We start from the raw sequence: 27,826 nt of genomic DNA, 5'->3' as shown, positions 1-27,826 counted from the left end.
ACAATTTCAAAATTAGCACAAGACTTGGATGTAACATGAACTGTGAGGAGGATAGTGGACAAAGACAGGCTGGTGGAATGGGTGGACAGGTGGCGGATAAAGTTCAATGCAGAGAGACGTGAAGTCATTCATTTTGGGAGGAAGAACATGGAGAGACAATATAGAATAAAGGGTACAATTCTAAAGGGGGTGCAGGAGCAGAGGGACCTGGGTGTATATGTGCATAAGTCATTGAAGGTGGTAGGACGTTTGCTGGCCACTTCAACACCACCTCCCCCCCACCCTCTCATGTTCACATCTCTGTCCTGGGATTGCTGCAGTGTTCCAGTGAACATCAACGCAAGCTCGAGGAACAGCATCTCATTTACCGATTATACACACTGCAGCCTGCCAGACTGAACAATGAGTTCAATCATTTCAGAGCATGACGGGTCCCCCTTGTTATGCTTAGTGATTTTTTCTTTTTCCTATTTATTTTAGGTTTTTCAGTTTGTTTCTACTGTGCCTACCCACTGTTTCTGTTTTTTTTAATGTTTGTGCTTGGAGTGCTTTGTGCTTTACAATCTATTAACACCCTCTCTCTCTGTACTAACGCTTTGTCTTTCAGCACACCATTAACATACTGTTCGCCTTTGTTCCATGACCTTCTGGTCAGTTATTCTGTGACCTTGTCCTATCAACACCCTCACCTTTGTTATCTCTTGCGCCACCCCCACCTCACTTGCTTATAACCTTTTACATTTCTAATATTTGTCAGTTCTGAAGAAGGGTCACTGATCTGAAACGTTAACTCTGTTTCTCTCTCCACAGATGCTGCCAGACCTGCTGAGCATTTCCAGCATTTCTTGTTTTCATTGCTACTTCCTCCAGTCTGGACTGGCCACACAAGAAATAGGAGCAGAAGTAGACCATTCGGCCCATCGAACCTGCTCCGCCATTCAATACAATCACGGCTGACCTTGGACTTAGTTCCACTTTCCTGCCGCTCCCCATATCCTTTGATTCCCTGCGAGACCAAAAATCTCTCTATCCCAGCCTTAAATGTACTGAATGATGGAGCATCCACAATCCTCTGGGATCGAGAATTCCAAAGATTCACAATCCTTTCGAGTGAAGTAATTTCTCCTCATCTCAGTCCTGAATGATTGACCCATTATCCTGAGACTGTGTCCCCGTGTTCTTGATTCACTGACCAGTGGGAACAATCTCTCAGCTTCTACCCAATCAAACCCTTTCACAATCCTGTATGTCTCAATTAGATCACATCTCATTCTTCTAAACTCCAGAGAATATCGGCCCAATTTACTCAGCCTCTCATCATCGAACAACCCCCTCATCCCAGGGACCAATTTAGTAAATCTTCACTGCACTGCCTCCAGTGCAAGTATATCCTTTCTTAAATGTGGAGACCAAAACTGCACACAGTATTCCAGGTGCAGTCTCACCTAAGCCCTGTACAATTGTAGCAAGACTGAGGTAGCACTGTGTAGGACCTGTATTCCAATCCCCGTGCAATAAAGACTAACATGCCATTTACCTTCCTAATTACTTGCCACGAATGAACTAATGCACCAGCCTCTGACAGTCTCGCTCCCTAAACTGTCACTGCCCTCCTTCGTGACGGTGTGCTATCGCTGCAGGAAAACCTCCTCAGCAATTTCACACAGAGACCAACTAGTTAATGAGAGAACCTCACCATCACGGAGACCTCTGTATCAGCCCTGCTGTCACTAAGTGTCAGACGTGGCTCAATTTGTAGCACTGTCTAGTCTGGGTCAGGACTTTGTGGGTTCAAGTTCCATTCCAGAGACGCAGACAGGCAGCAACATTCCCCCTCATTACTTCTGCAGCACGTGGGTGATTTATTTTAGTGCACGGCCCCTTTGAGTTCCTTTCGCGTGGCCGCACGTGCGTGGTAAATTTAAAGAGGCTGACCTGTGCCCATCTGCGTGGCCATCCAGCTTACAGGGAACACTGGCTGACACTCCAGTGCAGCACAGAGGGGGAAGCTGCACATCCGTCATTCAGATCAGACGTTGCAGCGAGGACCTCCAGCTGCTCTCTCAGGGGGACGCTGAAGGTCCCAGGACCACCGTCTCAAATAAGAGCTGGGGGCTTCTGCCCAGTGAGCCGGAGCTAATATTTATCTCTCAATCAGCATCACTAAAAACAGATCACGTGGTCACTAACGGTGCTGTGTGTGGGATCTTGCTGTGCACAACATTGGCTGCTATGTTTCCTACATTACAAGTCACTACATTTCTGAAAGTGCTTCCTGAGCTGTGAAGTGTTTTTGGATTATCTTGTGGTGGTGAAAGGTGCCAGGAGACACTCACTACCCACCCACCCCCGAACTGCAGCTTGCAGAGGGCTGAGCTATCAAACCAAGCAGGTACACACTGGGAGCAGTGTCCAAACCAGACTCCACCACAAACCAACAACAGACACTTACCAAGAGGGTGAAATATGCAAGAGGCACTCTGAAATCAGAGGCACTCACACGCAGTGAGTTATAAACTACAGGTTACACAGAACATACAGCACAGAAACAGGCCACTCGGCCCCTCAACTCCGTGCCGATGTTTCTGCTCCACTCCAAACCCCTCTTTACCTCACCCCATCAACATATCCCCTCTGTTCCTTTCTCCCTCGTGTGTTCATCCAGCTTTCCTTAAATACATTAACACTATTTCCACCCCCCCTTCAAACCTGGGAGTCACTAGCTGAGGGAAGAGGTAAATGGTGACACCTCCAGTGCACTGGCATGCACCACCACCGTGACCAGTGGTTAAATCAGCTTGACAACAGGCGTCAACACTGAAAGCTCGCTGCCACAGGGAGGGTTCCAGGTAGATTTGGTTGGCATCTTTGCACATATGAGAGCTGATGAACACACAGCAAACAGTACATTTAGACGGGGTATTTTCATATCGTGCACCTTTGCTGATGGCTGTGGAGGCCAATCCTTGAGAGGTAGGTTTTGCGACAAGTGTTGCCCATGAAGCCGGGTGATGTTTTGGGTTGTTGCTTTCAGTGTTGACGCCTGTTGTCAAGCTGATTTAACCACTGGTCACGGTGGTGGTGCATGCCAGTGCACTGGAGGTGTCACCATTTACCTCTTTCCTCAGCTAGTGACTCCCAGGTTTGAAGGGGGGGTGGAAATAGTGTTAATGACTGTATTGAATGGCAGAGCAGGCTCGATGGGCTGAATGGCCTAGTCCTGCACCTATGTCCCTCGGTAAACAGAGGACACAGAGTTAAGGTAACTGGCTAAAGAAACCGGTGACATTTTGTAACCAGAGCGAGCTATGATGACTGAGAATCTGCTGCGTGAAAGGGCAGGGGAAGGGCAGATTCAATAGGAACTTTCAGAGGGAATTGGTTCAATACTTGAAGGGGACAGGAATATGGGGCAAAGGAGCAAGGGGACCAATCGGATAGCCGTTTCGAAGAGCTGACACAGACACGATGGGCTGAAAGGACGCGCTTTGCGCAGTCTGAAGCTACATACACACCAGGACACTGGATTAAACTCTGTGCTAGTGTTACAGTCACTAGGACACAGAGGAGATCACAATGTAGTGACAGGAAGGCAGTCCCAACCCTGCACTCTCACCTGTCTCCTGAGCCTCAGCCAACTGTTTCTCAGCCTCTGCTCTCCGTTCACTCCTCTTGCTCAGCTGGAAGAGATAGATTGGGGAATGTTACTTAAAGAATTGACAGTGGATAGGCAATGGCTAGCATTTAAAGAGCGGATGGATGAATTACAACAATTGTTCATTCCTGTCTGGCGCAAAAATAAAACAGGAAGGGTGGCTCAACCGTGGCTTACAAAAGAAATTGGGGATAGTATTAGATCCAAGGAGCAGAAATATAAAATGGCCAGAACAAGCAGCAAACCTGAAGCTTGGGAGCAGTTTAGAATTCAGCAAAAGAGGACAAAGGGATTGATTAAGAAGGGGAAAATAGAGTACTAGAGTAAGCTTGCAGAGAACATTAAAAACTGTAAAAGCTTCCATAGATATGTGAAGAGAAAAATATTAGTGAAGACAAATGTGGGTCCCTTACAGTCAGAAACGGGGAATTTATTATGGGGAACAAAGAAATGGCAGACCAATTAAATACATACTTTGGTTCTGTCTTCACAAAGGAGGACACAAATATCATACCAGAAATATTGGGGAACATAGGGTCCAGTGAGAAGGAGGAACTGTATGAAATCAGTATTAGTAGGGAAATGGTGTTAGGGAAATTGATGGCTGATAAATCCCCAGGGCCTGATAATCTACATCCCAGAGTACTTAAGGAAGTGGCCCTAGAAATAGTAGATACATTGCTGGTCATTTTTCAAAATTCGATAGACTCTGGAACAGTTCCAATGGATTGGAGGGTAGCTAATATAACCCCATTATTTAAAATCGGAGGTAGAGAGAAAACAGGGAATTATAGAGTGGTTAGCCTGACATCAGTAGTGGGGAAAATGCTAGAGTCCATTATAAAAGATGTAATAGCAGAGCACTTGGAAAACAATGACAGGATCGGACAAAGTCAACATGGATTTACGAAAGGGAAATCATGATTGACAAATCTACTGAAGGTTTTTGAGGATGTAACTAGTAGGATAGATAAGGGAGAACCAGTGGATGTGGTGGATTTGGACTTTCAGAAGGCTTTCGATAAGGTCCCGCATAAGAGGTTAGTGTGCAACATTAAAGCCCATGGGATTGGGGGTAAGGTACTGGCATGGATAGAGAGCTGGCTGGCAGACTGGAAACAAAGAGTAGGAATAAACGGGTATTTTTCCGAGTAGCAGGCAGTGACTAGTGGGCTACCGCAGGGATCAGTGCTAGGACCCCAGCTATTCACAATATATATTAATGATATAGATGAGGGAATTAAATGTAATATATCCAAGTTTGCAGATGACACAAAACTGGGTGGGAGTGTGAGCTGTGAGGAGAAATCACACTGCAGAGAAGCTCCAGGGTGATTTGGACAGGTTGAGTGAGTGGGCAAAAACATGGCAGATGCAGTATAATGTGGATCAATGTGAGGTTATCAACTTTGGTGGCAAAAACCAGAAGGGAGATTATCTGAACGGCGATAGATTGAGAAAGGGGGAGGCGCAGCGAGACCTGGGTGTCCTTGTGCACCAGTCGCTGAAAGTAAGTATGCAGGTGCAGCAGGCAGTTAAGAAGGCAAATGGTATGTTGGCCATCAGAGCGATAGGATTTGAGTACAGGAGCAGGGATGTCTTGCTGCAATTATACAAGGCCTTGGTGAGGTCACATCTGGAATATTGTGTGCAGTTTTGGACTCCTCATCTGAGGAAGGATGTTCTTGCTATAGAGGGAGTGCAGTGAAGGTTCACCAGACTGATTCCTGGGATGGCAGGACTGAAGTATGAAGAGAGATTGGATCGATTAGGCTTGTATTCACTAGAGTTTAGAAGAATGAGCGGGGATCTCATAGAAACCTACAAAATGAGAACAGGACTGGACAGACTAGATGTAGGAAGGATGTTCCCAATAGCGGGGGAGTCCAGGACCAGGGGTCAAAATCTAAGGATACGGGGTAAGCCATTCAGGACTGAGATGTGGAGATTTCTTCACCTGGAGAGTGGCGAACCTGTGGAATTTTCTACCACAGAAAGCAGTTGAGGCCAAATCATTAAATATATTCAAGAAAGAGTTATAGTTCTTAGGGCTAAAGGGATCAAGGGATACAGGGAGAAAGCGGGAACAGGGTACTGAGTTTGGATGATCAGCCATGATCGTATTGAATGGCGGAGCAGGCTCGAAGGGCCGAATGGCCTACTCCTGCTCCTATTTACTATGTTTCGATGTTAATTCAGCAGTGGAGTCAGCCCCGGGGTGGGGGGGGGGGCGACGGAGAAGGGGCTAAGGGAGGGCAGATGAGCGAGGAAACAGGGATCCCCAGCAAGGACACTACCCTACCTCTGCAGATTTCAGTTGTGGTGGTTTCCCATCAAAGACATAAACTGGTTTAATACCATTCTCGACCATGCGGATAGTGCGGTAAAACATCCCCATGAGGTGGCTGCAGCGAGAGAAAGCCAGAATCAGTGTAATCTCAGCCTGCGCAATGACCCCATCCAAACATCCCATAATCAGCACCGAGGGAGGGAGGGTCAGACCCCACTAGTCCAGTCAGTCTGCTCAGTGACCCCATCCAAACATCCCATAATCAGCACCGAGGGAGGGTCAGACCCCACTAGTCCAGTCAGTCTGCTCAGTGACCCCATCCAAACATCCCATAATCAGCACCGAGGGAGGGAGGGAGGGTCAGACCCCACTAGTCCAGTCAGTCTGCTCAGTAACACCATCCAAACATCCCATAATCAACACCAAGGGAGGGTCAGACCCCACTAGTCCAGTCAGTCTGCTCAGTGACCCCATCCAAACATCCCATAATCAGCACCAAGAGAGGGTCAGACCCCACTAGTCCAGTCAGTCTGCTCAGTGACACCATCCAAACATCCCATAATCAGCACCGAGGGAGGGTCAGAACCCACTAGTCCAGTCAGTCTGCTCAGTAACACCATCCAAACATCCCATAATCAACACCAAGGGAGGGTCAGACCCCACTAGTCCAGTCAGTCTGCTCAGTGACACCATCCAAACATCCCATAATCAGCACCGAGGGAGGGAGGGAGGGTCAGACCCCACTAGTCCAGTCAGTCTGCTCAGTGACACCATCCAAACATCCCATAATCAACACCGAGGGAGGGTCAGACCCCACTAGTCCAGTCAGTCTGCTCAGTGACCCCATCCAAACATCCCATAATCAACACCAAGGGAGGGTCAGACCCCACTAGTCCAGTCAGTCTGCTCAGTGACACCATCCAAACATCCCATAATCAACACCGAGGGAGGGTCAGACCCCACTAGTCCAGTCAGTCTGCTCAGTGACCCCATCCAAACATCCCATAATCAGCACCGAGGGAGGGAGGGTCAGACCCCACTAGTCCAGTCAATCTGCTCAGTGACACCATCCAAACATCCCATAATTAGCACCGAGGGAGGGTCGGAATCCCTCCTACTCTGCTCTCTCCCACAGCCTGTCCACAAGTCAGGAATGTGATGGAATACTCTCCACTTGCCTGGATGGGTGCAGCTCCAACAACACTCAAGAAGCTCGACACCATCCAGGACAAAGCAGCCCGCTTGATTGTCACCCCATCCACAAACATTCACTCCCTCCACCACCAACGCACAGTGGCAACATCTACAAGTTGCACTGCAGAAATACACCAAGGCTTGTTAGACAGCACCTTCCAAACCCTCAACGTCTACCACCTAGAAGGACAAGGGCAGCAAATGGTTGGGAACACCAGCTGCAAGTTCCCCTATAAGCCACACACCATCCTGACTTGGAACTATATCGCCGCTCCTTCACTGTCACTGGGTCAAAATCCTGGAACTCCCTTCCTAACAGCACTGTGGGTGTACCTACCCCACATGGACTGCAGCGGTTCAAGAAGGCAGCTCACCACCACCTTCTCAAAGGCAATTAGGAATGAGTAATAAATGCTGGCCTGGCCAGTGACGCCCACATCCCAGGAATGAATAACAAACAATTCCCCAAGTATCCAATGAGCCCCTCACTCATTGGAAGAGCTCTCGCCCTCGAGCCAGAAGGATCAGGATGTGATTCCTTACACTCCAGGAGACTCACGCACAAGATGTCTAAACTGCATTCCCAGTGTTGTACCAAGGGAGTGCCGCCCTGTCGGAGGGTCAGTACTGAGGGAACACCGCACTGTCGGAGGGTCAGTACTGAGGGAGTGCCGCACTGTCGGAGGGTCAGTACTGAGGGAGTGCCGCACTGTCGGAAGGTCAGTACTGAGGGAACACCGCACTGTCGGAGGGTCAGTACTGAGGAAGCGCCGCACCGTCGGAAGGTCAGTACTGAGGGAACACCGCACTGTCGGAGGGTCAGTACTGAGGGAGTGCCGCACTGTCGGAAGGTCAGTACTGAGGGAACACCGCACTGTCGGAGGGTCAGTACTGAGGAAGCGCCGCACCGTCGGAAGGTCAGTACTGAGGGAACACCGCACTGTCGGAGGGTTGGTACTGAGGGAGTGCCGCACTGTCGGAAGGTCAGTACTGAGGGAACGCCGCACTGTCGGAAGGTCAGTACTGAGGGAACGCCGCACTGTCGGAAGGTCAGTACTGAGGGAACACCGCACTGTCGGAAGGTCAGTACTGAGGGAACACCGCACTGTCGGAAGGTCAGTACTGAGGGAACACCGCACTGTCGGAAGGTCAGTACTGAGGGAACACCGCACTGTCGGAGGGTTGGTACTGAGGGAGTGCCGCACTGTCGGAAGGTCAGTACTGAGGGAACACCGCACTGTCGGAGGGTTGGTACTGAGGGAGTGCTGCACTGTCGGAGGGTCAGTACTGAGGGAGCGCCGCACTGTCAGGGGGTCAGTACTGAGGGAGTGCCGCACTGTCGGAGTTGCCATCTTTGCGATGAGACTTTATGCCTCGCCCCACTTTGTCCCTCAGTTAGGCTGTAAAAGATCACATGGCCACTCTACTCATTGCTGTTTGTGGGAGCTTGCTGTGCACCAAGTGGATCCTGTGTTTGCTCTAACAATAACCAGACTTCATCTAGTAGTGAGTGGCGTGAGGAGCTCTGGGACACGCTGACACAGTGAAAAGTGGGTTAACTTTCTTTCTCGTGTTAAATGCCACTTACCAGACTCTCCTACCCATCCTCCTGCTCTGCTGAACCGCGATATCTCTGCCCTCCAGCTGGCGTCCCTCATACCCCGACTCCCTCAGCAGCCCACTCACCTGGTAGTCTCCCCCTCCTCGTTCTGAAGTACATTACCATCTTGTCGCACTGCGATCAGGAACTGGTAGATGCTCATGGAAGCATCAATGGCAATTTTCCTGCCTGGACGGTGGGAGAGATGAGAAAAGAGGAGAGTGGTCACTGAGTGAATAAACCATATAATTATCAGAATGACAACATTTGGGAGAAGTCGGCTGTCCAAGGGGACAGGGGGGTGCGGGAAGAGAGAAGCCCCATCAGTGTGTACACAATCCATCCCGCACCCATCCGCTGAGCACACCTGCAGCAGCCCCTCACCCTGTAGCTCCTCCATCCACAGCACCCGCCTTCCCTCTCTGCTGCCCAAGGTCAACACACACACACACACACAGCTGGCTGAATACACCACAGACCCCTCACCTTGCTGTCTCTCTCCAATCCTTTTTTTTCCCCGCCCTCTATCACCACTCCATCTGTCCCCCTGTTACCTTCTCTTTTTCTCACCTCCTTTCCCTCTGTCCTCAAAAACCCTCCCTCCCACTCCTCCCACTTCCCCATCTCAATCCCTCCCAAAGGCACCTCCTTTACCCTTCCAACATCCCTCACCCCTCCAACCTCCCTCCCTCGCCCCCTCCAACCTCCCTCCCTCGCCCCTTCCAACCTCCCTCCCTCGCCCCTTCCAACCTCCCTCCCTCGCCCCTTCCAACCTCCCACACCCCTCTAGCCTCCCTCCCTCGCCCCCTCCAACCTCCCTCCCTCGCCCCCTCCAACCTCCCTCCCTCGCCCCTTCCAGCCTCCCACACCCCTCCAGCCTCCCTCCCTCGCCCCTTCCAGCCTCCCTCCTTCGCCCCTTCCAGCCTCCCACACCCCTCTAGCCTCCCTCCCTCCCTCGCCCCCTCCAACCTCCCTCCCTCGCCCCTTCCAGCCTCCCACACCCCTCCAGCCTCCCTCCCTCGCCCCTTCCAGCCTCCCTCCCTCGCCCCTTCCAGCCTCCCACACCCCTCTAGCCTCCCTCCCTCGCCCCTTCCAGTCTCCCACACCCCTCCAGCCTCCCTCCCTCGCCCCCCCCGCCTTACCGAAATAGTGTTTTATTTGCTGCTCCTTCACGGAACCCGGGGCCACATCTCCGATGAGTTTAGCCAAACCCTGAATTCCCATCGCGGATCCTCCCCCTCTATCTAAACCCCTCTCTCTCCCTCTATCTCTCTCCCCCTCTATCTCTCTCCCTCTATCTCTCTCCCCCTCTATCTATCCCCCTCTATCTCTCCCCCTCTATCTCTCTCCCTCTAACTCTCTCCCTCTATCTATCTCCCTCTATCTCTCTCCCTCTATCTATCCCCCTCTCTCTCCCGCTCTCTCTCCCGCTCTCTCTTTAACCCGGGATTCCGATTTTCCTCTTTTCACTCTCCTCAACCACCACCCGCCAAACCTCAGCGCGCCAAACACTGGACCTCCAGCCCAGGCAATAGAAAGCAGAGAAATCGATCCTCCAGACTAATACAGCGAACTCCAGACAAAATCGACACAGGTCCTCCAGCCCGAACGAGTTAAATGCCGATGATATCGATGCGGGTTCTCCAGTCCGGATCAATCAAATAAAGAACAAGCTAATTTCGGTCTCCAGGCGAGAAGAATCAAACAACAAACTGGAAAATCAAATCGAAACTGTCTCATTGTTTACTCTCCTCACCAACTGTCTCATTGTTTACTCTCCTCACCAACTGTCTCATTGTTTACTCTCCTCACCAACTGTCTCATTGTTTACTCTCCTCACCAACTGTCTCATTGTTTACTCTCCTCACCAACTGTCTCATTGTTTACTCTCCTCACCAACTGTCTCATTGTTTACTCTCCTCACCAACTGTCTCATTGTTTACTCTCCTCACCAACTGTCTCATTGTTTACTCTCCTCACCAACTGTCTCATTGTTTACTCTCCTCACCAACTGTCTCATTGTTTACCCTCCTCACCAACTGTCTCATTGTTTACTCTCCTCACCAACTGTCTCATTGTTTACTCTCCTCACCAACTGTCTCATTGTTTACTCTCCTCACCAACTGTCTCATTGTTTACTCTCCTCACCAACTGTCTCATTGTTTACTCTCCTCACCAACTGTCTCACTGTTTACTCTCCTCACCAACTGTCTCACTGTTTACCCTCCTCACCAACTGTCTCATTGTTTACTCTCCTCACCAACTGTCTCATTGTTTACCCTCCTCACCAACTGTCTCATTGTTTACTCTCCTCACCAACTGTCTCATTGTTTACTCTCCTCACCAACTGTCTCATTGTTTACTCTCCTCACCAACTGTCTCATTGTTTACTCTCCTCACCAACTGTCTCATTGTTTACCCTCCTCACCAACTGTCTCATTGTTTACTCTCCTCACCAACTGTCTCATTGTTTACTCTCCTCACCAACTGTCTCATTGTTTACTCTCCTCACCAACTGTCTCATTGTTTACTCTCCTCACCAACTGTCTCATTGTTTACTCTCCTCACCAACTGTCTCATTGTTTACTCTCCTCACCAACTGTCTCACTGTTTACCCTCCTCACCAACTGTCTCACTGTTTACCCTCCTCACCAACTGTCTCACTGTTTACCCTCCTCACCAACTGTCTCACTGTTTACCCTCCTCACCAACTGTCTCATTGTTTACTCTCCTCACCAACTGTCTCACTGTTTACCCTCCTCACCAACTGTCTCACTGTTTACCCTCCTCACCAACTGTCTCATTGTTTACCCTCCTCACCAACTGTCTCATTGTTTACCCTCCTCACCAACTGTCTCATTGTTTACCCTCCTCACCAACTGTCTCATTGTTTACCCTCCTCACCAACTGTCTCATTGTTTACCCTCCTCACCAACTGTCTCATTGTTTACCCTCCTCACCAACTGTCTCATTGTTTACCCTCCTCACCAACTGTCTCATTGTTTACCCTCCTCACCAACTGTCTCATTGTTTACCCTCCTCACCAACTGTCTCATTGTTTACCCTCCTCACCAACTGTCTCATTGTTTACCCTCCTCACCAACTGTCTCATTGTTTACCCTCCTCACCAACTGTCTCATTGTTTACCCTCCTCACCAACTGTCTCACTGTTTACCCTCCTCACCAACTGTCTCACTGTTTACCCTCCTCACCAACTGTCTCACTGTTTACCCTCCTCACCAACTGTCTCACTGTTTACTCTCCACACCAACTGTCTCATTGTTTACTCTCCTCACCAACTGTCTCATTGTTTACTCTCCTCACCAACTGTCTCATTGTTTACCCTCCTCACCAACTGTCTCATTGTTTACTCTCCTCACCAACTGTCTCATTGTTTACCCTCCTCACCAACTGTCTCATTGTTTACTCTCCTCACCAACTGTCTCATTGTTTACCCTCCTCACCAACTGTCTCATTGTTTACTCTCCTCACCAACTGTCTCATTGTTTACCCTCCTCACCAACTGTCTCATTGTTTACCCTCCTCACCAACTGTCTCATTGTTTACTCTCCTCACCAACTGTCTCATTGTTTACCCTCCTCACCAACTGTCTCATTGTTTACTCTCCTCACCAACTGTCTCATTGTTTACCCTCCTCACCAACTGTCTCACTGTTTACTCTCCACACCAACTGTCTCACTGTTTACCCTCCTCACCAACTGTCTCACTGTTTACTCTCCTCACCAACTGTCTCATTGTTTACCCTCCTCACCAACTGTCTCATTGTTTACCCTCATCACCAACTGTCTCATTGTTTACTCTCCACACCAACTGTCTCATTGTTTACCCTCCTCACCAACTGTCTCATTGTTTACCCTCCTCACCAACTGTCTCATTGTTTACCCTCCTCACCAACTGTCTCATTGTTTACCCTCCTCACCAACTGTCTCATTGTTTACTCTCCTCACCAACTGTCTCATTGTTTACTCTCCTCACCAACTGTCTCATTGTTTACCCTCCTCACCAACTATCTCATTGTTTACCCTCATCACCAACTGTCTCATTGTTTACCCTCCTCACCAACTGTCTCATTGTTTACCCTCCTCACCAACTGTCTCATTGTTTACCCTCCTCACCAACTGTCTCACTGTTTACCCTCCTCACCAACTGTCTCATTGTTTACTCTCCTCACCAACTGTCTCATTGTTTACCCTCCTCACCAACTGTCTCATTGTTTACTCTCCTCACCAACTGTCTCATTGTTTACTCTCCTCACCAACTGTCTCATTGTTTACCCTCCTCACCAACTGTCTCATTGTTTACCCTCCTCACCAACTGTCTCATTGTTTACCCTCCTCACCAACTGTCTCATTGTTTACCCTCATCACCAACTGTCTCATTGTTTACTCTCCTCACCAACTGTCTCATTGTTTACTCTCCTCACCAACTGTCTCATTGTTTACTCTCCTCACCAACTGTCTCATTGTTTACTCTCCTCACCAACTGTCTCATTGTTTACCCTCCTCACCAACTGTCTCATTGTTTACCCTCATCACCAACTGTCTCATTGTTTACCCTCCTCACCAACTGTCTCATTGTTTACTCTCCTCACCAACTGTCTCATTGTTTACCCTCCTCACCAACTGTCTCACTGTTTACCCTCCTCACCAACTGTCTCACTGTTTACTCTCCACACCAACTGTCTCATTGTTTACCCTCCTCACCAACTGTCTCATTGTTTACTCTCCTCACCAACTGTCTCATTGTTTACCCTCCTCACCAACTGTCTCATTGTTTACCCTCATCACCAACTGTCTCATTGTTTACTCTCCACACCAACTGTCTCATTGTTTACCCTCCTCACCAACTGTCTCATTGTTTACCCTCCTCACCAACTGTCTCATTGTTTACTCTCCTCACCAACTGTCTCATTGTTTACCCTCCTCACCAACTGTCTCATTGTTTACCCTCCTCACCAACTGTCTCATTGTTTACTCTCCTCACCAACTGTCTCATTGTTTACTCTCCTCACCAACTGTCTCATTGTTTACCCTCCTCACCAACTGTCTCATTGTTTACCCTCATCACCAACTGTCTCATTGTTTACCCTCCTCACCAACTGTCTCACTGTTTACCCTCCTCACCAACTGTCTCATTGTTTACTCTCCTCACCAACTGTCTCATTGTTTACCCTCCTCACCAACTGTCTCATTGTTTACTCTCCTCACCAACTGTCTCATTGTTTACTCTCCTCACCAACTGTCTCATTGTTTACCCTCCTCACCAACTGTCTCATTGTTTACCCTCCTCACCAACTGTCTCATTGTTTACCCTCCTCACCAACTGTCTCATTGTTTACCCTCATCACCAACTGTCTCATTGTTTACTCTCCTCACCAACTGTCTCATTGTTTACTCTCCTCACCAACTGTCTCATTGTTTACTCTCCTCACCAACTGTCTCATTGTTTACCCTCCTCACCAACTGTCTCATTGTTTACCCTCCTCACCAACTGTCTCATTGTTTACCCTCCTCACCAACTGTCTCATTGTTTACCCTCATCACCAACTGTCTCATTGTTTACCCTCCTCACCAACTGTCTCATTGTTTACTCTCCTCACCAACTGTCTCATTGTTTACCCTCCTCACCAACTGTCTCATTGTTTACTCTCCTCACCAACTGTCTCATTGTTTACTCTCCTCACCAACTGTCTCATTGTTTACTCTCCTCACCAACTTTCTCATTGTTTACTCTCCTCACCAACTGTCTCATTGTTTACTCTCCTCACCAAATGTCTCATTGTTTACTCTCCTCACCAACTGTCTCATTGTTTACCCTCCTCACCAACTGTCTCATTGTTTACCCTCCTCACCAACTGTCTCATTGTTTACCCTCCTCACCAACTGTCTCATTGTTTACCCTCCTCACCAACTGTCTCATTGTTTACTCTCCTCACCAACTGTCTCATTGTTTACCCTCCTCACCAACTGTCTCATTGTTTACCCTCCTCACCAACTGTCTCATTGTTTACCCTCCTCACCAACTGTCTCATTGTTTACCCTCCTCACCAACTGTCTCATTGTTTACTCTCCTCACCAACTGTCTCATTGTTTACCCTCCTCACCAACTGTCTCATTGTTTACCCTCCTCACCAACTGTCTCATTGTTTACCCTCCTCACCAACTGTCTCATTGTTTACTCTCCTCACCAACTGTCTCATTGTTTACTCTCCTCACCAACTGTCTCATTGTTTACCCTCCTCACCAACTGTCTCATTGTTTACTCTCCTCACCAACTGTCTCATTGTTTACTCTCCTCACCAACTGTCTCATTGTTTACTCTCCTCACCAACTGTCTCATTGTTTACCCTCCTCACCAACTGTCTCATTGTTTACCCTCCTCACCACCTGTCTCATTGTTTACCCTCCTCACCAACTGTCTCATTGTTTACCCTCCTCACCAACTGTCTCATTGTTTACCCTCCTCACCAACTGTCTCATTGTTTACTCTCCTCACCAACTGTCTCATTGTTTACTCTCCTCACCAACTGTCTCATTGTTTACTCTCCTCACCAACTGTCTCATTGTTTACTCTCCTCACCAACTGTCTCATTGTTTACCCTCCTCACCAACTGTCTCATTGTTTACTCTCCTCACCAACTGTCTCATTGTTTACTCTCCTCACCAACTGTCTCATTGTTTACCCTCCTCACCAACTGTCTCATTGTTTACCCTCCTCACCAATTGTCTCATTGTTTACCCTCCTCACCAACTGTCTCATTGTTTACCCTCCTCACCAACTGTCTCATTGTTTACCCTCCTCACCAACTGTCTCATTGTTTACTCTCCTCACCAACTGTCTCATTGTTTACTCTCCTCACCAACTGTCTCATTGTTTACCCTCCTCACCAACTGTCTCATTGTTTACCCTCCTCACCAACTGTCTCATTCTTTACTCTCCTCACCAACTGTTTCATTGTTTACCCTCCTCACCAACTGTCTCATTGTTTACCCTCCTCACCAACTGTCTCACTGTTTACCCTCCTCACCAACTGTCTCACCGTTTACCCTCCTCACCAACTGTCTCACCGTTTACCCTCCTCACCAACTGTCTCATTGTTTACCCTCCTCACCAACTGTCTCATTGTTTACCCTCCTCACCAACTGTCTGATTGTTTACCCTCCTCACCAACTGTCTCATTGTTTACTCTCCTCACCAACTGTCTCATTGTTTACTCTCCTCACCAACTGTCTCATTGTTTACCCTCCTCACCAACTGTCTCATTGTTTACCCTCCTCACCAACTGTCTCATTGTTTACCCTCCTCACCAACTGTCTCATTGTTTACCCTCCTCACCAACTGTCTCATTGTTTACTCTCCACACCAACTGTCTCATTGTTTACCCTCCTCACCAACTGTCTCATTGTTTACTCTCCACACCAACTGTCTCATTGTTTACCCTCCTCACCAACTGTCTCATTGTTTACTCTCCTCACCAACTGTCTCATTGTTTACCCTCCTCACCAACTGTCTCATTGTTTACCCTCCTCACCAACTGTCTCATTCTTTACTCTCCACACCAACTGTCTCATTGTTTACTCTCCTCACCAACTGTCTCATTGTTTACTCTCCTCACCAACTGTCTCATTGTTTACCCTCCTCACCAACTGTCTCATTGTTTACCCTCCACGCCAACTGTCTCATTGTTTACCCTCCTCACCAACTGTCTCATTGTTTACTGTCCTCACCAACTGTCTCATTGTTTACCCTCCTCACCAACTGTCTCATTGTTTACCCTCCTCACCAACTGTCTCATTGTTTACTCTCCTCACCAACTGTCTCATTGTTTACCCTCCTCACCAACTGTCTCATTGTTTACTCTCCTCACCAACTGTCTCATTGTTTACTCTCCTCACCAACTGTCTCATTGTTTACTCTCCTCACCAACTGTCTCATTGTTTACCCTCCTCACCAACTGTCTCATTGTTTACTCTCCTCACCAACTGTCTCATTGTTTACCCTCTTCACCAACTCTCTCATTGTTTACCCTCCTCACCAACTGTCTCATTGTTTACTGTCCTCACCAACTGTCTCATTGTTTACCCTCCTCACCAACTGTCTCACTGTTTACTCTCCTCACCAACTGTCTCACTGTTTACCCTCGTCACCAACTGTCTCATTGTTTACTCTCCTCACCAACTGTCTCATTGTTTACCCTCCTCACCAACTGTCTCATTGTTTACCCTCCACACCAACTGTCTCATTATTTACCCTCCTCACCAACTGTCTCATTGTTTACCCTCCTCACCAACTGTCTCATTGTTTACCCTCCTCACCAACTGTCTCATTGTTTACCCTCCTCACCAACTGTCTCATTGTTTACTCTCCACACCAACTGTCTCATTGTTTACTCTCCTCACCAACTGTCTCATTGTTTACCCTCCTCACCAACTGTCTCATTGTTTACCCTCCTCACCAACTGTCTCATTGTTTACTCTCCTCACCAACTGTCTCATTGTTTACCCTCTTCACCAACTGTCTCATTGTTTACCCTCCTCACCAACTGTCTCATTGTTTACTGTCCTCACCAACTGTCTCATTGTTTACCCTCCTCACCAACTGTCTCATTGTTTACTCTCCTCACCAACTGTCTCACTGTTTACCCTCATCACCAACTGTCTCATTGTTTACTCTCCTCACCAACTGTCTCATTGTTTACCCTCCTCACCAACAGTCTCATTGTTTACCCTCCACACCAACTGTCTCATTATTTACTCTCCTCACCAACTGTCTCATTGTTTACCCTCCTCACCAACTGTCTCATTGTTTACCCTCCTCACCAACTGTCTCATTGTTTACCCTCCTCACCAACTGTCTCATTGTTTACTCTCCACACCAACTGTCTCATTGTTTACTCTGCTCACCAACTGTCTCATTGTTTACCCTCCTCACCAACTGTCTCATTGTTTACCCTCCTCACCAACTGTCTCATTGTTTACTCTCCTCATCAACTGTCTCATTGTTTACCCTCCTCACCAACTGTCTCATTGTTTACCCTCCACACCAACTGTCTCATTATTTACCCTCCTCACCAACTGTCTCATTGTTTACCCTCCTCACCAACTGTCTCATTGTTTACTCTCCACACCAACTGTCTCATTGTTTACCCTCCTCACCAACTGTCTCATTGTTTACCCTCCTGACCAACTGTCTCATTGTTTACTCTCCTCACCTACTGTCTCATTGTTTACCCTCCTCACCAACTGTCTCATTGTTTACCCTCCTCACCAACTGTCTCATTGTTTACCCTCCTCACCAACTGTCTCATTGTTTACTCTCCTCACCAACTGTCTCATTGTTTACTCTCCTCACCAACTGTCTCATTGTTTACCCTCCTCACCAACTGTCTCATTGTTTACCCTCCTCACCAACTGTCTCATTGTTTACCCTCCTCACCAACTGTCTCATTGTTTACTCTCCACACCAACTGTCTCATTGTTTACCCTCCTCACCAACTGTCTCATTGTTTACCCTCCTCACCAACTGTCTCATTGTTTATTCTCCACACCAACTGTCTCATTGTTTACCCTCCTCACCAACTGTCTCATTGTTTACTCTCCTCACCATCTGTCTCATTGTTTACCCTCCTCACCAACTGTCTCATTGTTTACCCTCCTCACCAACTGTCTCATTCTTTACTCTCCACACCAACTGTCTCATTGTTTACTCTCCTCACCAACTGTCTCATTGTTTACTCTCCTCACCAACTGTCTCATTGTTTACCCTCCACGCCAACTGTCTCATTGTTTACCCTCCTCACCAACTGTCTCATTGTTTACTCTCCTCACCAACTGTCTCATTGTTTACCCTCCTCACCAACTGTCTCATTGTTTACCCTCCTCACCAACTGTCTCATTGTTTACTCTCCTCACCAACTGTCTCATTGTTTACCCTCCTCACCAACTGTCTCATTGTTTACCCTCCTCACCAACTGTCTCATTGTTTACCCTCCTCACCAACTGTCTCATTGTTTACCCTCCTCACCAACTGTCTCATTGTTTACCCTCCTCACCAACTGTCTCATTGTTTACTCTCCTCATCAACTGTCTCACTGTTTACCCTCCTCACCAACTGTCTCACTGTTTACTCTCCTCACCAACTGTCTCATTGTTTACCCTCCTCACCAACTGTCTCATTGTTTACCCTCCTCACCAACTGTCTCATTGTTTACCCTCCTCACCAACTGTCTCATTGTTTACCCTCCTCACCAACTGTCTCATTGTTTACTCTCCTCACCAACTGTCTCATTGTTTACCCTCCTCACCAACTGTCTCATTGTTTACCCTCCTCACCAACTGTCTCATTGTTTACTCTCTTCACCAACTGTCTCATTGTTTACCCTCCTCACCAACTGTCTCATTGTTTACTCTCCTCACCAACTGTCTCATTGTTTACCCTCCTCACCAACTGTCTCATTGTTTACTCTCCTCACCAACTGTCTCATTGTTTACTCTCCTCACCAACTGTCTCATTGTTTACCCTCCTCACCAACTGTCTCATTGTTTACCCTGCTCACCAACTGTCTCATTGTTTACTCTCCTCACCAACTGTCTCATTGTTTACTCTCCTCACCAACTGTCTCATTGTTTACCCTCCTCACCAACTGTCTCATTGTTTACTCTCTTCACCAACTGTCTCATTGTTTACCCTCTTCACCAACTGTCTCATTGTTTACCCTCCTCACCAACTGTCTCATTGTTTACCGTCCTCACCAACTGTCTCATTGTTTACCCTCCTCACCAACTGTCTCATTGTTTACCCTCCTCACCAACTGTCTCATTGTTTACTCTCCTCACCAACTGTCTCATTGTTTACCCTCCTCACCAATTGTCTCATTGTTTACCCTCCACACCAACTGTCTCATTATTTACCCTCCTCACCAACTGTCTCATTGTTTACCCTCCTCACCAACTGTCTCATTGTTTACCCTCCTCACCAACTGTCTCATTGTTTACTCTCCTCACCAACTGTCTCATTGTTTACCCTCCTCACCAACTGTCTCGTTGTTTACCCTCCTCACCAACTGTCTCGTTGTTTACCCTCCTCACCAACTGTCTCATTGTTTACTCTCCACACCAACTGTCTCATTGTTTACTCTCCTCACCAACTGTCTCATTGTTTACCCTCCTCACCAACTGTCTCATTGTTTACCCTCCTCACCAACTGTCTCATTGTTTACTCTCCTCATCAACTGTCTCATTGTTTACCCTCCTCACCAACTGTCTCATTGTTTACCCTCCACACCAACTGTCTCATTATTTACCCTCCTCACCAACTGTCTCATTGTTTACCCTCCTCACCAACTGTCTCATTGTTTACTCTCCACACCAACTGTCTCATTGTTTACTCTCCTCACCAACTGTCTCATTGTTTACCCTCCTCACCAACTGTCTCATTGTTTACCCTCCTCACCAACTGTCTCATTGTTTACCCTCCTCACCAACTGTCTCATTGTTTACTCTCCTCACCAACTGTCTCATTATTTACCCTCCTCACCAACTGTCTCATTGTTTACCCTCCTCACCAACTGTCTCATTGTTTACCCTCCTCACCAACTGTCTCATTGTTTACTCTCCTCACCAACTGTCTCATTGTTTACCCTCCTCACCAACTGTCTCATTGTTTACCCTCCTCACCAACTGTCTCATTGTTTACCCTCCTCACCAACTGTCTCATTGTTTACCCTCCTCACCAACTGTCTCATTGTTTACTCTCCACACCAACTGTCTCATTGTTTACCCTCCTCACCAACTGTCTCATTGTTTACCCTCCTCACCAACTGTCTCATTGTTTACTCTCCACACCAACTGTCTCATTGTTTACCCTCCTCACCAACTGTCTCATTGTTTACCCTCCTCACCAACTGTCTCATTCTTTACTCTCCACACCAACTGTCTCATTGTTTACTCTCCTCACCAACTGTATCATTGTTTACTCTCCTCACCAACTGTCTCATTGTTTACCCTCCTCACCAACTGTCTCATTGTTTACTCTCCTCACCATCTGTCTCATTGTTTACCCTCCTCACCAACTGTCTCATTCTTTACTCTCCACACCAACTGTCTCATTGTTTACTCTCCTCACCAACTGTATCATTGTTTACTCTCCTCACCAACTGTCTCATTGTTTACCCTCCTCACCAACTGTCTCATTGTTTACTCTCCTCACCATCTGTCTCATTGTTTACCCTCCTCACCAACTGTCTCATTGTTTACCCTCCTCACCAACTGTCTCATTCTTTACTCTCCACACCAACTGTCTCATTGTTTACTCTCCTCACCAACTGTCTCATTGTTTACTCTCCTCACCAACTGTCTCATTGTTTACCCTCCTCACCAACTGTCTCATTGTTTACCCTCCACGCCAACTGTCTCATTGTTTACCCTCCTCGCCAACTGTCTCATTGTTTACTCTCCTCACCAACTGTCTCATTGTTTACCCTCCTCACCAACTGTCTCATTGTTTACCCTCCTCACCAACTGTCTCATTGTTTACCCTCCTCACCAACTGTCTCATTGTTTACCCTCCTCACCAACTGTCTCATTGTTTACCCTCCTCACCAACTGTCTCATTGTTTACTCTCCACACCAACTGTCTCATTGTTTACTCTCCTCACCAACTGTCTCATTGTTTACCCTCCTCACCAACTGTCTCATTGTTTACCCTCCTCACCAACTGTCTCATTGTTTACTCTCCTCATCAACTGTCTCATTGTTTACCCTCCTCACCAACTGTCTCATTGTTTACCCTCCACACCAACTGTCTCATTATTTACCCTCCTCACCAACTGTCTCATTGTTTACTCTCCACACCAACTGTCTCATTGTTTACCCTCCTCACCAACTGTCTCATTGTTTACTCTCCTCACCAACTGTCTCATTGTTTACCCTCCTCACCAACTGTCTCATTGTTTACCCACCTCACCAACTGTCTCATTGTTTACCCTCCTCACCAACTGTCTCATTGTTTACTCTCCACACCAACTGTCTCATTGTTTACCCTCCTCACCAACTGTCTCATTCTTTACTCTCCACACCAACTGTCTCATTGTTTACTCTCCTCACCAACTGTCTCATTGTTTACTCTCCTCACCAACTGTCTCATTGTTTACCCTCCTCACCAACTGTCTCATTGTTTACCCTCCACGCCAACTGTCTCATTGTTTACCCTCCTCACCAACTGTCTCATTGTTTACTCTCCTCACCAACTGTCTCATTGTTTACCCTCCTCACCAACTGTCTCATTGTTTACCCTCCTCACCAACTGTCTCATTGTTTACTCTCCTCACCAACTGTCTCATTGTTTACCCTCCTCACCAACTGTCTCATTGTTTACCCTCCTCACCAACTGTCTCATTGTTTACTCTCCTCACCAACTGTCTCATTGTTTACCCTCCTCACCAACTGTCTCATTGTTTACCCTCCTCACCAACTGTCTCACTGTTTACTCTCCTCATCAACTGTCTCACTGTTTACCCTCCTCACCAACTGTCTCACTGTTTACTCTCCTCACCAACTGTCTCATTGTTTACCCTCCTCACCAACTGTCTCACTGTTTACCCTCCTCACCAACTGTCTCACTGTTTACTCTCCTCATCAACTGTCTCACTGTTTACCCTCCTCACCAACTGTCTCACTGTTTACTCTCCTCACCAACTGTCTCATTGTTTACCCTCCTCACCAACTGTCTCATTGTTTACTCTCCTCACCAACTGTCTCATTGTTTACCCTCCTCACCAACTGTCTCATTGTTTACCCTCCTCACCAACTGTCTCATTGTTTAACCTCCTCACCAACTGTCTCATTGTTTACTCTCCTCATCAACTGTCTCACTGTTTACCCTCCTCACCAACTGTCTCACTGTTTACTCTCCTCACCAACTGTCTCATTGTTTACTCTCCTCACCAACTGTCTCATTGTTTACCCTCCTCACCAACTGTCTCCTTGTTTACTCTCCTCACCAACTGTCTCATTGTTTACCCTCCTCACCAACTGTCTCATTGTTTACCCTCCTCACCAACTGTCTCATTGTTTACCCTCCTCACCAACTGTCTCATTGTTTACTCTCCTCACCAACTGTCTCATTGTTTACTCTCCTCACCAACTGTCTCATTGTTTACCCTCCTCACCAACTGTCTCATTGTTTACCCTCCTCACCAACTGTCTCATTGTTTACTCTCCTCACCAACTGTCTCATTGTTTACCCTCCTCACCAACTGTCTCATTGTTTACCCTCATCACCAACTGTCTCATTGTTTACCCTCCTCACCAACTGTCTCATTGTTTACCCTCCTCACCAACTGTCTCATTGTTTACCCTCCTCACCAACTGTCTCATTGTTTACTCTCCTCACCAACTGTCTCATTGTTTACCCTCCTCACCAACTGTCTCATTGTTTACTCTCCTCACCAACTGTCTCATTGTTTACCCTCCTCACCAACTGTCTCATTGTTTACCCTCCTCACCAACTGTCTCATTGTTTACCCTCCTCACCAACTGTCTCATTGTTTACCCTCCTCACCAACTGTCTCATTGTTTACTCTCCTCATCAACTGTCTCATTGTTTACTCTCCTCACCAACTGTCTCATTGTTTACTCTCCTCACCAACTGTCTCATTGTTTACCCTCCTCACCAACTGTCTCATTGTTTACTCTCCTCACCAACTGTCTCACTGTTTACCCTCCTCACCAACTGTCTCACTGTTTACCCTCCTCACCAACTGTCTCACTGTTTACCCTCCTCACCAACTGTCTCACTGTTTACCCTCCTCACCAACTGTCTCATTGTTTACTCTCCTCACCAACTGTCTCACTGTTTACCCTCCTCACCAACTGTCTCATTGTTTACCCTCCTCACCAACTGTCTCATTGTTTACCCTCCTCACCAACTGTCTCATTGTTTACCCTCCTCACCAACTGTCTCACTGTTTACTCTCCTCATCAACTGTCTCACTGTTTACCCTCCTCACCAACTGTCTCACTGTTTACTCTCCTCACCAACTGTCTCATTGTTTACCCTCCTCACCAACTGTCTCATTGTTTACCCTCCTCACCAACTGTCTCACTGTTTACTCTCCTCATCAACTGTCTCACTGTTTACCCTCCTCACCAACTGTCTCACTGTTTACTCTCCTCACCAACTGTCTCATTGTTTACCCTCCTCACCAACTGTCTCATTGTTTACTCTCCTCACCAACTGTCTCATTGTTTACCCTCCTCACCAACTGTCTCATTGTTTACCCTCCTCACCAACTGTCTCATTGTTTAACCTCCTCACCAACTGTCTCATTGTTTACTCTCCTCATCAACTGTCTCACTGTTTACCCTCCTCACCAACTGTCTCACTGTTTACTCTCCTCACCAACTGTCTCATTGTTTACTCTCCTCACCAACTGTCTCATTGTTTACCCTCCTCACCAACTGTCTCCTTGTTTACTCTCCTCACCAACTGTCTCATTGTTTACCCTCCTCACCAACTGTCTCATTGTTTACCCTCCTCACCAACTGTCTCATTGTTTACCCTCCTCACCAACTGTCTCATTGTTTACTCTCCTCACCAACTGTCTCATTGTTTACTCTCCTCACCAACTGTCTCATTGTTTACCCTCCTCACCAACTGTCTCATTGTTTACCCTCCTCACCAACTGTCTCATTGTTTACTCTCCTCACCAACTGTCTCATTGTTTACCCTCATCACCAACTGTCTCATTGTTTACCCTCCTCACCAACTGTCTCATTGTTTACCCTCCTCACCAACTGTCTCATTGTTTACCCTCCTCACCAACTGTCTCATTGTTTACTCTCCTCACCAACTGTCTCATTGTTTACTCTCCTCATCAACTGTCTCATTGTTTACTCTCCTCACCAACTGTCTCATTGTTTACTCTCCTCACCAACTGTCTCATTGTTTACCCTCCTCACCAACTGTCTCATTGTTTACTCTCCTCACCAACTGTCTCACTGTTTACCCTCCTCACCAACTGTCTCACTGTTTACCCTCCTCACCAACTGTCTCACTGTTTACCCTCCTCACCAACTGTCTCACTGTTTACCCTCCTCACCAACTGTCTCATTGTTTACTCTCCTCACCAACTGTCTCACTGTTTACCCTCCTCACCAACTGTCTCATTGTTTACCCTCCTCACCAACTGTCTCACTGTTTACCCTCCTCACCAACTGTCTCATTGTTTACCCTCCTCACCAACTGTCTCATTGTTTACCCTCCTCACCAACTGTCTCATTGTTTCCCTTCCTCACCAACTGTCTCATTGTTTACCCTCCTCACCAACTGTCTCATTGTTTACTCTCCTCACCAACTGTCTCATTGTTTGCCCTCCTCACCAACTGTCTCATTGTTTACCCTCCTCACCAACTGTCTCATTGTTTACCCTCCTCACCAACTGTCTCATTGTTTACTCTCCTCACCAACTGTCTCATTGTTTACTCTCCTCACCAACTGTCTCATTGTTTACCCTCCTCACCAACTGTCTCATTGTTTACCCTCCTCACCAACTGTCTCATTGTTTACCCTCCTCACCAACTGTCTCATTGTTTACTCTCCACACCAACTGTCTCATTGTTTACCCTCCTCACCAACTGTCTCATTGTTTACCCTCCTCACCAACTGTCTCATTGTTTACTCTCCACACCAACTGTCTCATTGTTTACCCTCCTCACCAACTGTCTCATTGTTTACTCTCCTCACCAACTGTCTCATTGTTTACCCTCCTCACCAACTGTCTCATTGTTTACCCTCCTCACCAACTGTCTCATTCTTTACTCTCCACACCAACTGTCTCATTGTTTACTCTCCTCACCAACTGTCTCATTGTTTACTCTCCTCACCAACTGTCTCATTGTTTACCCTCCTCACCAACTGTCTCATTGTTTACCCTCCACGCCAACTGTCTCATTGTTTACCCTCCTCGCCAACTGTCTCATTGTTTACTCTCCTCACCAACTGTCTCATTGTTTACCCTCCTCACCAACTGTCTCATTGTTTACCCTCCTCACCAACTGTCTCATTGTTTACTCTCCTCACCAACTGTCTCATTGTTTACCCTCCTCACCAACTGTCTCATTGTTTACCCTCCTCACCAACTGTCTCATTGTTTACTCTCCTCACCAACTGTCTCATTGTTTACCCTCCTCACCAACTGTCTCATTGTTTACCCTCCTCACCAACTGTCTCACTGTTTACTCTCCTCATCAACTGTCTCACTGTTTACCCTCCTCACCAACTGTCTCACTGTTTACTCTCCTCACCAACTGTCTCATTGTTTACCCTCCTCACCAACTGTCTCACTGTTTACCCTCCTCACCAACTGTCTCACTGTTTACTCTCCTCATCAACTGTCTCACTGTTTACCCTCCTCACCAACTGTCTCACTGTTTACTCTCCTCACCAACTGTCTCATTGTTTACCCTCCTCACCAACTGTCTCATTGTTTACTCTCCTCACCAACTGTCTCATTGTTTACCCTCCTCACCAACTGTCTCATTGTTTACCCTCCTCACCAACTGTCTCATTGTTTACTCTCCTCACCAACTGTCTCATTGTTTACCCTCCTCACCAACTGTCTCATTGTTTACCCTCCTCACCAACTGTCTCATTGTTTACTCTCCTCACCAACTGTCTCATTGTTTACCCTCCTCACCAACTGTCTCATTGTTTACTCTCCTCACCAACTGTCTCATTGTTTACCCTCCTCACCAACTGTCTCATTGTTTACCCTCCTCACCAACTGTCTCATTGTTTACCCTCCTCACCAACTGTCTCATTGTTTACTCTCCTCACCAACTGTCTCATTGTTTACCCTCCTCACCAACTGTCTCATTGTTTACCCTCCTCACCAACTGTCTCATTGTTTACTCTCCTCATCAACTGTCTCACTGTTTACCCTCCTCACCAACTGTCTCACTGTTTACTCTCCTCACCAACTGTCTCATTGTTTACCCTCCTCACCAACTGTCTCATTGTTTAACCTCCTCACCAACTGTCTCATTGTTTACTCTCCTCATCAACTGTCTCACTGTTTACCCTCCTCACCAACTGTCTCACTGTTTACTCTCCTGACCAACTGTCTCATTGTTTACTCTCCTCACCAACTGTCTCATTGTTTACCCTCCTCACCAACTGTCTCCTTGTTTACTCTCCTCACCAACTGTCTCATTGTTTACCCTCCTCACCAACTGTCTCATTGTTTACCCTCCTCACCAACTGTCTCATTGTTTACCCTCCTCACCAACTGTCTCATTGTTTACTCTCCTCACCAACTGTCTCATTGTTTACTCTCCTCACCAACTGTCTCATTGTTTACCCTCCTCACCAACTGTCTCATTGTTTACCCTCCTCACCAACTGTCTCATTGTTTACTCTCCTCACCAACTGTCTCATTGTTTACCCTCCTCATCAACTGTCTCATTGTTTACCCTCATCACCAACTGTCTCATTGTTTACCCTCCTCACCAACTGTCTCATTGTTTACCCTCCTCACCAACTGTCTCATTGTTTACCCTCCTCACCAACTGTCTCATTGTTTACTCTCCTCACCAACTGTCTCATTGTTTACCCTCCTCACCAACTGTCTCATTGTTTACTCTCCTCACCAACTGTCTCATTGTTTACCCTCCTCACCAACTGTCTCATTGTTTACCCTCCTCACCAACTGTCTCATTGTTTACCCTCCTCACCAACTGTCTCATTGTTTACTCTCCTCATCAACTGTCTCATTGTTTACTCTCCTCACCAACTGTCTCATTGTTTACCCTCCTCACCAACTGTCTCATTGTTTACCCTCCTCACCAACTGTCTCATTGTTTACTCTCCTCACCAACTGTCTCATTGTTTACCCTCCTCACCAACTGTCTCACTGTTTACCCTCCTCACCAACTGTCTCACTGTTTACCCTCCTCACCAACTGTCTCACTGTTTACCCTCCTCACCAACTGTCTCATTGTTTACTCTCCTCACCAACTGTCTCACTGTTTACCCTCCTCACCAACTGTCTCATTGTTTACCCTCCTCA

General features: G+C 47.3%; 1 protein-coding gene across 2 annotated transcripts in view; it reads right to left on the bottom strand.

Annotated features, from left to right (window-relative positions):
- The window catches only part of fen1 (flap structure-specific endonuclease 1), a 35,242-nt gene extending 25,205 nt beyond the window's left edge, over positions 1 to 10,037 (bottom strand). Inside the window, exons 1-4 of one of the 2 annotated variants that reach the window (XM_068014141.1) lie at positions 9,882 to 10,037; positions 8,826 to 8,928; positions 5,958 to 6,060; positions 3,617 to 3,680 (exon numbers count right to left, since the gene is read on the bottom strand). In XM_068014141.1, the coding sequence (XP_067870242.1) occupies positions 3,617 to 3,680; positions 5,958 to 6,060; positions 8,826 to 8,928; positions 9,882 to 9,963 (352 nt within the window). In that variant the 5' untranslated portion in view covers positions 9,964 to 10,037. The remainder of the gene's footprint in view (positions 1 to 3,616; positions 3,681 to 5,957; positions 6,061 to 8,825; positions 8,929 to 9,881) is intronic. The other variant, XM_068014140.1, reaches the window with a different exon arrangement.
- Between the last annotated feature and the right edge of the window lie 17,789 nt (positions 10,038 to 27,826).

Source organism: Heterodontus francisci, chromosome 34 (assembly GCF_036365525.1).
Source record: "Heterodontus francisci isolate sHetFra1 chromosome 34, sHetFra1.hap1, whole genome shotgun sequence".
Taxonomy (NCBI): Eukaryota; Metazoa; Chordata; class Chondrichthyes; order Heterodontiformes; family Heterodontidae; genus Heterodontus; species Heterodontus francisci.
The sequence above is the reverse complement of the archived record's forward strand: the minus strand, read 5'-3'. Positions and strand labels throughout refer to the sequence as shown.